This window comes from Salmo salar, chromosome ssa13 (assembly GCF_905237065.1).
Source record: "Salmo salar chromosome ssa13, Ssal_v3.1, whole genome shotgun sequence".
NCBI classification, from domain to species: Eukaryota; Metazoa; Chordata; class Actinopteri; order Salmoniformes; family Salmonidae; genus Salmo; species Salmo salar.
Genome location: NC_059454.1, coordinates 94,767,634 through 94,781,652, shown reverse-complemented (window position 1 = coordinate 94,781,652; position 14,019 = coordinate 94,767,634). Strand labels below are relative to the sequence as shown.

General features: G+C 45.1%; 1 protein-coding gene across 1 annotated transcript; it reads right to left on the bottom strand.

Annotated features, from left to right (window-relative positions):
• Positions 1–8,980: 8,980 nt before the first annotated feature.
• Positions 8,981–11,432, bottom strand: rbp4l (retinol binding protein 4, like). Its single transcript, NM_001141608.1, has 5 exons — positions 11,381–11,432; positions 10,706–10,823; positions 10,293–10,429; positions 9,672–9,997; positions 8,981–9,473 (listed from the first exon to the last, which is right to left on the bottom strand). The coding sequence occupies exons 2-5, from the start codon at positions 10,820–10,822 to the stop codon at positions 9,463–9,465; spliced, it is 591 nt and encodes a 196-aa protein (NP_001135080.1). The 5' UTR covers position 10,823; positions 11,381–11,432; the 3' UTR covers positions 8,981–9,462.
• Between the last annotated feature and the right edge of the window lie 2,587 nt (positions 11,433–14,019).

The following is a 14,019-nucleotide window of genomic DNA, read 5'->3' as shown; positions in this document are numbered from 1 at the left end:
AACAGGAGGGCTTCTTAAAGAAAAACTAACAGGTCTGTGAGAGCCGGAATTCTTACTGGTTGGTAGGTGATCAAATACTTATGTCATGCAATAAAATGCAAATGAATTACTTAAAAATTATACAATGTGATTTTCTGGATTTTTGTTTTAGATTCCGTCTCTCACAGTTGAAGTGTACCTCTGATAAAAATTACAGACATCTACATGCGTTGTAAGTAGGAAAACCTGCAAAATCGGCAGTGTATCAAATACGAGGTCAGTGCATCAAAGCTGGGACCGAGAGTCTGAAAAACTGCTTCTATCTCAAGGCCATCAGACTGTTAAATAAATGTATAAATCTTCTTCAGGATCGGTGGGTCCCCTGCGGAACGGTTGAGCTAATGTAGGTTAATGAGATTAGCATGAGGTTGTAAGTAACAAGAACATTTTCCAGGACATAGACATATCTGATATTGGTAGAAAGCTTAAATTCTTGTTAATATAACTGCACTGTCCAATTTATGGTAGATATTATAGTGAAAGAAAACCATGCTATTGTTTGACGAGAGTGAACAGTTTTGAACATGAAAATGAATCATAAACAAATTAGGCACATTTGGGCAGTCTCGATACAAAATGCAATAGTTCTTTGGATCAGTCTAAAACTTTGCACATACACAGCTGCCATCTCGTGGCCAAAGTCCAAATTGCAGCTGGGCTGGAATAGTACAGTATAGCCTTTCCCTTGCATTTCAAAGATGATGGTACAAAAAATACCAAGAAACTGTAGTTTTTTTCTTTGTATTATCTTTTACCAGATCTAATGTGTTATATTCTCCTACTCTCCTTTCACATTTCCACAAACTTCAAAGTGTTTCTTTTCAAATGGTACCAAGAAAATACATATCCTTGCTTTAGGGCCTGAGCTATAGGCAGTTAGATTTGGGAAGGTCATTTTAGGCGAAAATTGAAAAAAGGTCCGATCCCTAATTTTTAATGCCAACATACAGACTAAAATCATTAGTCACTTTAATAAATGGATCACTAGTCACCTTTAAAAAATGCCACTTTAATAATGTTTACATACAGTTGATCTCGGAAGTTTACATGCACCTTAGCCAAATACATTTAAACTCAGTTTTTCACAATTCCTGACATTTAATCCTAGTAAAAAATTCCCTGTCTTAGGTCAGTTTGGATCACCACTTTATTTTAAGAATGTGAAACATCAGAACAATAGTAGAGAGAATGATTTATTTCAGCTTTTATTTCTTTCATCACATTCCCAGTGGGTCAGAAGATTATATACACTCAATTAGTATTTGGTAGCATTTCCTTTAAAATTGTTCAACTTGGGGCAAATATTTTGGGTAGCCTTCCACAAGCTTCCCACAATAAGTTCGTTGAATTTTGGCCCATTCCTCCTGACAGAGCTGGTGTAGCTGAGTCAGGTTTGTAGGCCTCCTTGGTCACACACACTTTTTCAGTTCTGCCACACATTTTCTATAGGTTTGAGGTCAGGGCTTTGTGATAGTCGCTCCAATACCTTGACTTTGTTGTCCTTAATCCATTTTGCCACAACTTTGGAAGTATGCTTGGGGTCATTGTCTATTTGGAGGACCCATTTGCGACCAAGCTTTAACTTCCTGACCGATGTCTTGAGATGTTGCCTCAATATATCCACATAATTTTCCTTCCTCATGACGCCGTCTATTTTGTGAAGTGGACCAGTCCCTCCTGCAGCAAAGCACCCCCACAACATGATGATGCCACCCCCGTGCTTCTAGGTTGGGATGGTGTTCTTCGGCTGGCAAGCCTCCCCCTTTTTCCTCCAAACATACGATGGTCATTATGGCCAAACAGTCCTATTTTTGTTTCATCAGACCAGAGGATATTTCTCCAAAAAGTACGATCTTTGTCTCCATGTGCAGTTGCAAACCGTAGTCTGGCTTTTTTTATGGCGGTTTTGAAGCAGTGGCTTCTTCCTTGCTGAGCGGCCTTTCAGGTTATGTCGATATAGGACTCGTTTACTGTGGATATAGATACTTTTGTACCTGTTTCCTCCAGCATCTTCACAAGGTCCTTTGCTGTTGTTCTGGGATTGATTTGCACTTTTCGCACCAAAGTACGTTCATCTCTAGGAGACAAAATGCGTCTCCTTCCTGAGCGGTATGACGGCTGCGTGGTCCCATGGTGTTTATACTTGCATGCTATTGTTTGTACAGATGAACGTGGTACCTTCAGGCATTTGGAATTTGCTCCCAAGGATGAACCAGACTTGTGGAGGTCTCCAGTTTTTTTTCTGAGGTCTTTTGATTTTCCCATGATGTCAAGCAAAAAGGCACTGACTTTGAAGGTAGGCCTTGAAATACATCCACAGGTACACCTCCAATTGACTCAAATTATGTCAATTAGCCTATCAGAAGCTTCTAAATCCATGACATCATTTTCTGGAATTTTCTGAGCTGTTTAAAGGCTCAGTCAATTTAGCGTATGTAAACTTCTGACCCACTGGAATTGTGATACAGTGAATTATAAGTGAAATAATCTGTCTGTAAACAATTGTTGGAAAAATTACTTGTGTCATGCACAAAGTAGATGTCCTAACCGACTTGCCAAAACTACAGTTTGTTAACAAGAAATTTGTGTAGTGGTTGAAAAACGAGCCAACTCCCCGTGCTTACCGTGGGGAGCGGGTGACGAGGAAAGCACCGAGCTATGCGAAAATGTGCACTGTATCGCCCATACGCAGGCACAGTCCGGTGTGGTCAGTACGGGCTCCTCAGCATTGCCGTGCAAGAGTTGGCCGGCAGCCAGGGAGAAGTGCGCCGGCACAACGTATCTGGTCTCCAGTGCGTCTCCTCGGCACAGCTTACCCTGCGCCTGCTCTACGCACGGCAGCCCTCATTTTCCAGCACAGCCCAGTTCGCCCTGTGCCAGCGCTCCTCCCGTGCCGGGCTACAGTGACCATTCAGCCAGGACGGGGTGTGCCAGCCCTGAGCTCCAGACCTTCGGTGCGGACCCAGTCTCCTGTAAGTCTCCCCAGTCCGGGGAGACCGGTCCCAGCTCCACGCAGGAGTCCTCCAGTGACGCTCCTCAGCCCGGAGCTGCCAGAGACGCTCCTCAGCCCGGAGCTGCCAGAGACGCTCCTCAGCCCGGAGCCTCCAGCGACGCTCCTCAGCCCGGAGCCTCCAGCGCCCCTCCTCAGCCCGGAGCCTCCAGCGACGCTCCCCAGTCAGAAGCCTCCAGCGACACTCCTCAGCCCGGAGCCTCCAGCGACGCTCTTCAGTCAGAAGCCTCCAGCGACGCTCCTCAGCCCGGAGCCTCCAGCGACGCTCTTCAGCCCGGAGCCTCCAGCAACGCTCTTCAGCCCGGAGCCTCCAGCGATGCCTCTCAGGCCGGAGCATCCAGCGACGCCTCTCAGCCCGGAGCCTCCAGCGACGCCTCTCAGCCCAGAGCCTCCAGCGACGCTCCCCAGTCAGGAGCCTCCAGCGACGCTCCTCAGCCCGGAGCCTCCAGCAGTGCTCCTCAGCCCGGAGCCTCCAGCGACGCTTCTCAGCCCGGAGCCTCCAGCGACGCTTCTCAGCCCGGAGCCTACAGCGACGCTCCTCAGCCCGGAGCCTCCAGCGGCGCTCCTCAGCCCGGAGCCTCCAGCGACGCCTCTCAGCCCGGAGCCTCCAGCGACGCCTCTCAGCCCGGGGCCTCCAGCGACGCCTCTCAGCCCGGGGCCTCCAGCGACGCCTCTCAGCCCGGAGCCTCCAGCGACGCCTCTCAGCCCAGGGCCTCCAGCGACGCCTCTCAGCCCGGGGCCTCCAGCGACGCCTCTCAGCCCGGGGCCTCCAGCGACGCCTCTCAGCCCGGGGCCTCCAGCGACGCTGCGCAGCCCGGGGCCTCCAGCGACGGTCTGCAGTCCGGAGCCTCCAGCAGGGGTCGGCAGCGCAGAACGGGGCTACGCCCGGAGCCAGAGCCACCTCCGTGGCTGGAGGATTGGCGAAGGGTGGGTGTAGCACAGGAACCGTCGTAGACGGTGGCCACCCTCCCTTCCCTCCCTTTAGGTTTGGGGTTGGTTTAGTGTTTTTTTGTTGTTGAGAGATGAAGTCGGGGTCTGCACCTTCGGGGGGGGTACTGTCATGTCCTGACCAGTGAAAAGGGTCATTTGCCATAGTAGAATGGTCAGGGCGTGGCAGGGGGGTTGTTTTGTGTGTTTTGGGGTTTGTTTGTTTCCAGGGGAATGTGTTATAGTTTTCATTTTCTATGTTTTGTTTTCCTGGTTTGGCCGAGTATGGTTTCCAATCAGAGGCAGGTGTCTTTCGTTGTCTCTGATTGGAAGCCATACTTAGGCAGCCTGTTTTCCTTTGGGTTTTGTGGGTGGTTGTTTTTCGTATAGTCGTGGTAGCTTACGGAACTGTTGTTTGTCGTTTGTTTATATTGTTTAAGTGTTCTCTCATTAATAAAAGAAGATGAGCACTCAACACGCTGCGCCTTGGTCTGTCCCTTTCGACGCTTGTGACATGTGTTTCAGACATAAGGAAGTGGATGGCTGCAAATGTTCAACTTTTAAACTCAGACAAACAGAGATGATTGTTCTAGGTCCCAAGAAAAAAAGAGACCTTCTGTTGAATCTGACAATTGTTCTTGATAGTTGTACAGTCGTCTCAAATAAAACTGTGAAGGACCTCGGCGTTACTCTGGACCCTGATCTCTCTTTTGACGAACATATCAAGACTGTTTCAAGGACAGATTTTCCATCTACGTAACATTGCAAAAATCAGAAACTTTCTGTCCAAAAATGATGCTGAAAAATGTATCCATGCTTTTGTCACTTCTAGGTTAGACTACTGCACTGCTCTACTTTCCGGCAACCCAGACAAAGCACTAAATAAACTTAAGTTAGTGCTAAACACGGCTGCTTGAATCTTGACTAGAACCAAAAAAATTTGATCATATTACTCCAGTGCTAGCCTCTCTACACTGGCTTCCTGTTAAGGCAAGGGCTGATTTCAAGGTTTTACTGCTAACCTACAAAGCATTACATGGGCTTGCTCCTACCTATCTTTCCGATTTGGTCCTGCCGTACATACCTACACGTACACTACGGTCACAAGACACAGGCCTCCTAACTATCCCTAGAATTTCTAAGCAAACAGCTGGAGGCAAGGCTTTCTCCTATAGAGCTCAATTTTTATGGAATGGTCTGCCTACCCATGTGAGAGATATAGACTCAGTCTCAACCTTTAAGTCTTTGTTGAAGACTCATCTCTTCAGTAGGTCCTATGATTAAGTGTAATCTGGCCCAGGAGTGTGAAGGTGAATAGAAAGGCACTGGAGCAACAAACCACGCTTGCTGTCTTTGCCTGGCCAGTTCCCCTCTCTCCACTAGGATTCTTTGCCTCTAACCCTATTACAGGGGCTGAGTCACTGGCTTACTGATGCTCTTCCATGCCGTCCCTAGGAGGGGTGCGTCACTTGAGTGGGTTGGGTTTTCACATTTTAGTCATTTAGCAGACGCTCTTATCCAGAGCAACTTACAGTAGTGAATGCATACATTTCATTTCATGCATATTTTTTTTTTATATATTTTTTTTTGTACTGGCCCCCCGTGGGAATCGAACCCACAACCCTGGTGTTGCACACACCATGCTGGTATTGTAAACACCTGAGCCACAGGGAAGGCCAGTTACTGACGTGATCTTCCTGTCTGGGTTGGCGCCCCCCCTTGGATTGTGCCGTGGCTGAGATCTTTGTGGGCTATACTCGGCCTTGTCTCAGGATGATAAGTTGGTGGTTGAAGATATCCCTCTAGTGGTGTGGGGGGGCTGTGCTTTCGCAAAGTGGGTGGGGTTTTATCCTGCTTGTTTGGCCCTGTCCGGGGGTATCGTCGGATGGGGCCACAGTGTCTCCCGACCCCTCCTGTCTCAGCCTCCAGTATTTTTGCTGCAGTAGTTTACGTGTCGGGGGGCAAGGGTCAGTCTGTTATATCTGGAGTATTTCTCCTGTCTAATCCGGTGTCCTATGTGAATTTAAGTACGCTCTTTCTAATTTCTTTCTTTCTTTCTCTCTTTCTCTCTTTCTTTCTCTCTCTCGGAGGACCTGAGCCCTAGGACCATGCTTCAGGACTACCTGGCCTGATGACCCCTTGCTGTTCCCAGTCCACCTGGCCATGCTGCTGCTCCAGTTTCAACTGTTCTGCCTGCGGCTATGGAACCCTGACCTTTTCACCGGACGTACTACCTGTCCCTGACCTGCTGTTTTCAACTCTCTAGAGACAGCAGTAGTGGTAGAGATACTTTGAATGATCGGCTATGAAAAGCAAACTGACTTTTACTCCTGAGGTGCTAACCTGTTGCACCCTCGACAACCACTGTGATTATTATTATTTGACCCTGCTGGTCATCTATGAACATTTGAACATCTTGGCCACCTGGCACAGCCAGAAGAGGACTGGTCACCCCTCATAGCCTGGTTACTCTCTAGGTTTCTTCCTAGGTTCTGGCATTTCTAGGGAGTTTTTCCTAGCCACCGTGCTTCTACACCTGCATTGCTTGCTGTTTGGGGTTTTAGGCTGGGTTTCTGTAGAGCACTTTGAAATATCAGCTGATGTAAGAAGGGCTTTATAAATACATTTGATTTGATTTGATCCATAATAAATACAAATACAAATACCTCCATCTCTACTTCCTCCTCCTTCTCTACTTCCACCTCCACCTCCACCTCTATCTCTACCTCCACCTCCACCTCTATCTCCACCTCCTTCTCCACCTCAATCTCTACCTCTAACCCAACCTCCACCTTTATCTCTACCTCTACCTCTATCTCTCTCTACCTCTACCGCCACCTCGATCTCTATCTCCACTTCTAACTCCACCTCCACCTCTATCTCCACCTCCACCTCCATCTCTACCTCCACCTCCATCTCCACCTCTATCGCTACCTCCACCTCCATCTCCACCTCTATCTTTACCTCCAGCTCTATGTCCAGCTCTATCTCTTCCTCCACCTCTATCTCTACCTCTATCTCCACCTCCATCTCCACCCCCACCTCCACTTCTATCTCTACCTCCACCCCCACCCCTACTTCTATCTCTACCTCATCCCACATCTATTTCTCTACCTCTGCCTTGGGCTCCCGAGTGGCGCAGTGGTCTAAGACACTGCATCTCAGTGCAAGAGGTGTCACTGCAGTACCTGGTTTGAATCCAGGCTGCATCACGTCCGGCGATGATTGAGAGTCCCATAGGGTGGCGCGCAATTGGCCCAGCGTCGTCTGGGTTAGGCCGGCATAGGCCGTCATTGTAAATAAGAATTTGTTCTTAACTGACTTGACTAGTTAAATAAAAAATACCTCTACCCCCACCTCAAACTCTACCTCTCTCTGTCAAGTTTGCTTCCGTTGTTCTCCAAACACAGGAGTACTCACCTGTGGTCTTTTTATCCATACCAAAGGTCTGATTGCAAAGTGAACATTTACGCAATTAGTGTTTGCACATGTAAAGAGAGAAAGTGATCAATTGGTAATTGAGCTTAGCTTGTTGAACAGCGTTGCTTTTCATTTGCACACAATAGATTTTAGTTGTGAAGGTTGTGCCAAAGGTAGAGAATTGTGTGTTATGTTTTGCCAAATGTTTGTTGAGGTAGGACAATTATGTGGATATATTGAAGGAACATCTCAAGACATCAGTCAGGAAGTTAAAGCTTGGTCGCAAATGGGTCTTCCAAATGGACAATGACCCCAAGCGTACTTCCAAAGTTGTGGCAAAATGGCTTAAGGACAGCAAAGTCAAGGTATTGGAGTGGCCATCACAAAGCCCTGACCTCAATCCTATAGAAAATTTGTGGACAGAACTGAAAAAGTGTGTGCGAGCAAGGAGGCCTACAAACCTGACTCAGTTACACCAGCTCTGTCAGGAGGAATGGGCCAAAATTCACCCAACTTATTGTGGGAAGCTTGTGGAAGGCTACACGAAACGTTTGACCCAAGTTAAACAATTTAAAGGCAATGCTACCAAATACTAATTGAGTGTATGTAAACTTCTGAACCACTGGGAATGTGATGAAAGAAATAAAAGCTGAAATAAATCATTCTCTCCACTATGATTCTGACATTTCACATTCTTAAAATAAAGTGGTGATCCAAACTGACCTAAGACATGGACTTTTTACTAGGATTAAATGTCAGGAATTGTGAAAAACTGAGTTTGAATGTATTTGGCTAAGGTGTATGTAAACTTCCAACTTCAACTGTATCCACCTCACTCTCAGAGAAATAAATAGTACTGCTAGGTTTTACACTGTTGAATGGGGGGGGAATTCAACCTAATGTTAGGTAGGTGTACCCCTGTTTGTTATACTCAAAGTATTATTCATATCCAGATAGATTTGGGTGAATTTGCTGGACTAAAAATATATACTGAACAAAAATATAAACACAACATGTAAAGTGTTGGTCTGAACTAAAACATCCCAGCAATTTTGAATACGGGGTTATGGGGTTATGGTATGGGCAGGCATAAGCTATTTGAATGCATTTTATTGATGGCAATTTGAATGCACAGAGATTCCATGACGAGATCCTGAGGCCCACTGTTGTGCCATTCATACAATGCCATCACCTCACGTTTCAGCATGATAATGCGCGGCTCCATGTTGCAAGGATTTGTACACAATTCCTTGAAGCTGAAAATGTCTGATCTTTCTTTTAAAGTATCTGTGACCAAAAGATGCATATCTGTATTCCCAGTCATGTGAAATCCATAGATTAGGGCCTAATGAATTTATTTAAATTGACAGATTTCCTAATATGAACTGTAACTCAGTAAATTCTTTGAAATTGTTGAGTGTTGCATTTATATTTTTGTTCAGGGTAACTTTGAGGTTTGTTGTGGTGCTCTGTCTCAGTGTTGGTCTCAAATGTACCTCAGGTATTGCTCTTTATAAACTGGGTGGTTTGAGCCTTTAATGCTGATTGGCTGAAAGCCATAGCATATCAGACCAGATACCAAGGGTATGACAAAGCATTTATTTTTACTGCTCTAATTACATTGGTAACCAGTTCATAAAAGCAATAAGGCTCCTCGGGGGTTTGTGATATATGGCCATTTACCATGGCTAAGGTCTGTATCAAGGCACTCCGCATTGCGTCGTGTGTAAGAACAGCCCTTAGCCATGGTATATTGGCCATATACCACACCCACTCAGGCCTTTTTGCTTAAATGCAGTCTTGATCAAACATGGATGCAACTCAGAGATTTGTTGAAAAAAAAGAAGATACATTTTAACACACGCACTTGACTTGACAGAACACACCAACCTAATTGAGCAACCCTTCCCTTGAGACAATGGGTGGCAGAGGTGGGCTTCTTCCCTCCCGCCTCGCAACACGGTCTATTCATTTCTACAGCGCTGCTATGGATGCATCCATCGGCCCTGGACGCCTCTTCTCATGCCAGCATGTTTAAGGAATTGAGCACAGGGTGTGCTGCCAACTTAGCAAGCACCTGTAGATGAAAGAGAAAAATAAGTTAGGGAGCATGAATAAGTTATCTTCCTAAGATTGTGAATATTTTTTTATTATATTTTAACTACAACTCTAAGCTCCCTCTTATCTTCCATTCATTAATCAGGATGCTGTGCTTCATGTTCATTGCAATTATCCAGATGGGATCAAAAAAAATTCCATGCTGTGTCCAACTCACCGGACTGCAGGACAGGCTCAAACTGGCCAGCCATGCAGATCTCCTCCTGTTTCCCACGGACAATGCGCTGGATGGCTGGGGGTAGGCCACGTGGGTTACGGGAGAAGATCAGGGAGTAACCATCCTCGCAGCTTCCATCCTCCTTCAGGGTACGGCAGGCATAGGTGATGGCATAGTTGTCATAGTCGGTGTCAATCACCCAGTAGTTGTCACCTCCACTGGACAGGTAGCTGGCCAGCCCCTGGTAGTTCATAAACATCTTGCCAGGGGTGGTGGGGTTAGGCACACTGTACTGGGCAGCCATGTCAGCACACACAACCCAGAACCTGTCATCACAACAACACACACTCATCAGTACACAATCCAGAACAAACTCAAACTCATATTAGCTCTCGCAAATCAGAACCGGAGGTCAAATACAAACTCTACATTATTGCGATCCATAACATACACTGTAAACTGTTGTCTATATTTCCTGTCCACAAAATCTTGTGGTCTAACAGACTAATTGTTTAGATTAATGTTCGGATATCAAACCACATTCTTCCGTACAATTAGACAATTAGTTTAGCCTCTATGCTTTATATGCTAGTTTTTCCAAGTTGATGTAGATCTACTCACCCGAAGAGAGTGACACGTCCCTTGGAGGAGGCGGTCATAGTGCCGTCATCATCGATGGTGTACTCAGCGGAGATGTTGTCCTGGAGGAATAGTCCCTCAGGGTCCTTCTTCTGAAGGGCATACCACTTCCCTGCATACTGCCACAGAGAGAAACAGAACAAAACTAGAAAGGTGAGAGATGCTCACACACACCGTAGACAGTGATGGAGATGAGGATGGAAATCCAGAGCACTAAATGTATATACGGAGATTTAAGACTTAATCAGTAGATCATTGTAATAATCTCATCTGCATTTACATTACACATTCTCGTATAGCCATGTTTATCCAATCATGTTGAGAACTGACATCATTTGCTTGTTTTTGTCTGTCTAGGGATGTGACCATAATGCATGTACTGTAGCAAAGCTCACCCTCTTCGGTTCAAAGTCCTCCTTGACTGTGAAGCTGTCGACCACGCAGGAGGCAGACCAGGTGTGTTCCACGCAGGCCATCAGGACCATGAGGAGAGCCAGCTTTGAGGATCCCATGCTGCACAGCAGAGAGAGAAAGAGAGAAAGAGAGAGAGAGAGAGAGAGAGAGAGAGAGAGAGAGAGAGAGAGAGAGAGAGAGAGAGAGAGAGAGAGAGAGAGAGAGAGAGAGAGAGAGAGAGAGAGAGAGAGAGAGAGAGAGAGAGAGAGAGAGAGAGAGAGAGAGAGAGAGAGAGAGAGAGAGAGAGAGAGAGAGAGAGAGAGAGAGACAGGGGATGAACTGACCACACTAGACAAGACAGACACTAGATCAGGAGAGAGCGCCTCAAATTAAATTAGTAAACACACTATAGTAGTTGTAGTAAAATTACATAAAAAATTTTTTTTTAGGTACGATGGCCATTCGGTTACATGTTCATAGGGTCCTGAGGTAGAAATGAGCTGTCCAATCCCGTATTTCGCATGCACATATATACAAAAGCACAACTCATTCTTAGCTAACTAGTATCTTCCAAAAAACAATTCCTACCTTATTCAAGAACAATATTTATGTTTTCAGTAAGATAATCAAGTTATATTATATCCACGGATCCTCTTTACCAAGTGGCTGGACCTTACCTTTCTTTGTAAAGATGAGCAGCAAGTAGAATTCAGTGATCTCTGTTTTGCGGTTGTCCGTTAGGTTGTGGAGTCTCTTGTGTTTGGGGTCCTTTATATACACAAACACAGACAAGCTTACTGATTATTTTCACTTCTTGTAAGTAAATAAGGTGATTAAATCGCGGGTTAATCCGGTAGGTGAAATTCCGACTGTAATCTGGCTTCACCTCTGAACCCGCCCATGCCTCCCGTAAAAACAATTAGGGCTTTATGTAACTGTGAAGAAACACACACACAAACACACACACACAAACACACACACACTTACAATGGGAAAATGTATTCTACAAACACAGAGGACCAGCAAGATTAGAGAAAACATACCCAGCAGTAATGAGCATTAGTTGTTGTGTTCCAGCACATAAATCATTACTATGCTGATGATGGAATACTAGTGTCGTTCCACTGCATCATCCTTGGTATTTTAAGTAGACATTTTGCACCAAACAGAATTTTAAAAGCTGTTATATTCATTTAAGTTCTCTTTAATATAGACCAAACAGAGAATACAATAAATCAGGTCTTTTATGCCAAAATAAAGACTTGTAAGTGCCAAAATTCTGCCTATTGACATGTTCATTTCTGAGACTTACAGAAAGATTTTAAACCACCTAATCCAAGTTTAAGATTTCACTAGGATTGTAAAGCCCTAGTTGTTTTGTTGCTTTGACAAAGTTATTTCTGAAGATTATTATTATTTATTTCATGTGATTAGTGATTCATTTTAAAGTAAAAAACAACATGTCCTTCATTTTAAAGTCAACCCCGCACTCTTAGAAAAAAAGGTGCTATCGGCTGTCCCCATAGGAGAACCATTTGAAGAACCCTTGTTGGTTCAAGGTAGAACACTTTTGGTTCCAAGTAGAACTGTTTTGGGTTCCATGTAGAATCCTATCCACAGAGGGTTCTACACAGAACCCAAAATGGTTCTACATGTAACCAAAAGGGTTTTATCTGGAACCAAAAAGGGTTCTCCTATGGGGAACACCAAAGAGTGTGATACGTGAACTTAAATCTCATTTTTACATTTTAGTCATTTAGCAGACGCTCTTATCCAGAGCAACTTGCAGTAATGAGCGCATACATTTTTGTTCTGGTCCCCATCAAACCCAGAACCCTGGCATTGCAAGTGCCATGCTCTACCAACTGAGCCACACGGGATTACTCTCATTTTAAAATGTTAAAACCATATTCCTTTTTAAAATTATTATTCAAAAGAAACATTGAGCATCTAATAGTCAAATCATAGTTTAAAGCAGGTGAGCTGGTTCTACGCTTTTTGGCAATTTTCTGGCGTTTTGTGGTGAAAAACTGACGGGGTCGAGCATAACACGTCAAGCCTGTTACCCATAAATACACAGGCTAAAAAATAAAAAATGCATTTTATTTTGTGAAGCTTGCCTGTTGCACACAGGCTTCCATTCCTGCTGTCACAAGGGGATTTATGGCTAATTGAAAATGAAATTGTCAACCCTGTTACGGTCAACCCTGTAACTTTATTTAGTACTTATCATGCACTTACATGTTTTTTATTTAACTTCTTGAGATGTGCTCTTTACGTGACAGAATGTATATATATTTTTTTTTTAAATCACCCACTGCCAGCAGCACTGCTCAGTTGTAGACCTTGACACTAGTTTGGAGATCCTGAAGTATGATAAAACAGCCAGCTGGCTAAAAGAGTATCTTGTAGTCTCAATATTGTAGTCTCATCCATCAGCTGAATCTCTCTGTCAAGCTATTGCTATCTGGTAGCAATTAGCCTGGGGACAAGGTGTGCTGTGTGAGCTTGTAAATTATGTCTGAGTGTTGGAGTGTGCCTCTAGCTATCTGTAAAAAATATGAAAATAGTGCCGTCTGGTTTTCTTAATATAAGGAATGTGAAATTATTCATACTTTTACTTTTGATACTTAAGTACATTTAAAACCAAACACTTTTAGACTTTTACTCAAGTAGTATTTTACTGGGTGACTTTCACTTTTACTTGAGTCATTTTCTATGAAGGTATCTTTACTTTTATTCAAGTATTACAATTAGGTACTTTTTCCACCACTGTCCACCTGTTACCAGTATAAGAGTGTAATCCCAGTACCTGGAGCCTCCTGTCTGGAGCTGTCTGGAGCTGTCTGGAGCTGACTGGAGCTGTCTGGAGCTGTCTGGAGCTGACTGGAGCTGTCTGGAGCTGTCTGGAGCTGACTGGAGCTGACTGGAGTTCTCTGGAGTTCTCTGGAGCTGTCTGGAGCTGACTGGAGCTGTCTGGAGCTGACTGGAGCTGTCTGGAGCTGTCTGGAGCTGACTGGAGCTGTCTGGAGCTGACTGGAGCTGTCTGGAGCTGTCTGGAGCTGACTGGAGCTGTCTGGAGCTGACTGGAGTTCTCTGGAGTTCTCTGGAGCTGTCTGGAGCTGACTGGAGCTGACTGGAGTTCTCTGGAGCTGTCTGGAGCTGTCTGGAGCTGACTGGAGCTGTCTGGAGCTGTCTGGAGCTGTCTGGAGCTGACTGGGGCTGACTGGAGCTGTCTGGAGCTGTCTGGAGCTGTCTGGAGCTGACTGGAGCTGTCTGGAGCTGTCTGGAGCTGACTGGAGCTGTCTGGAGCTGT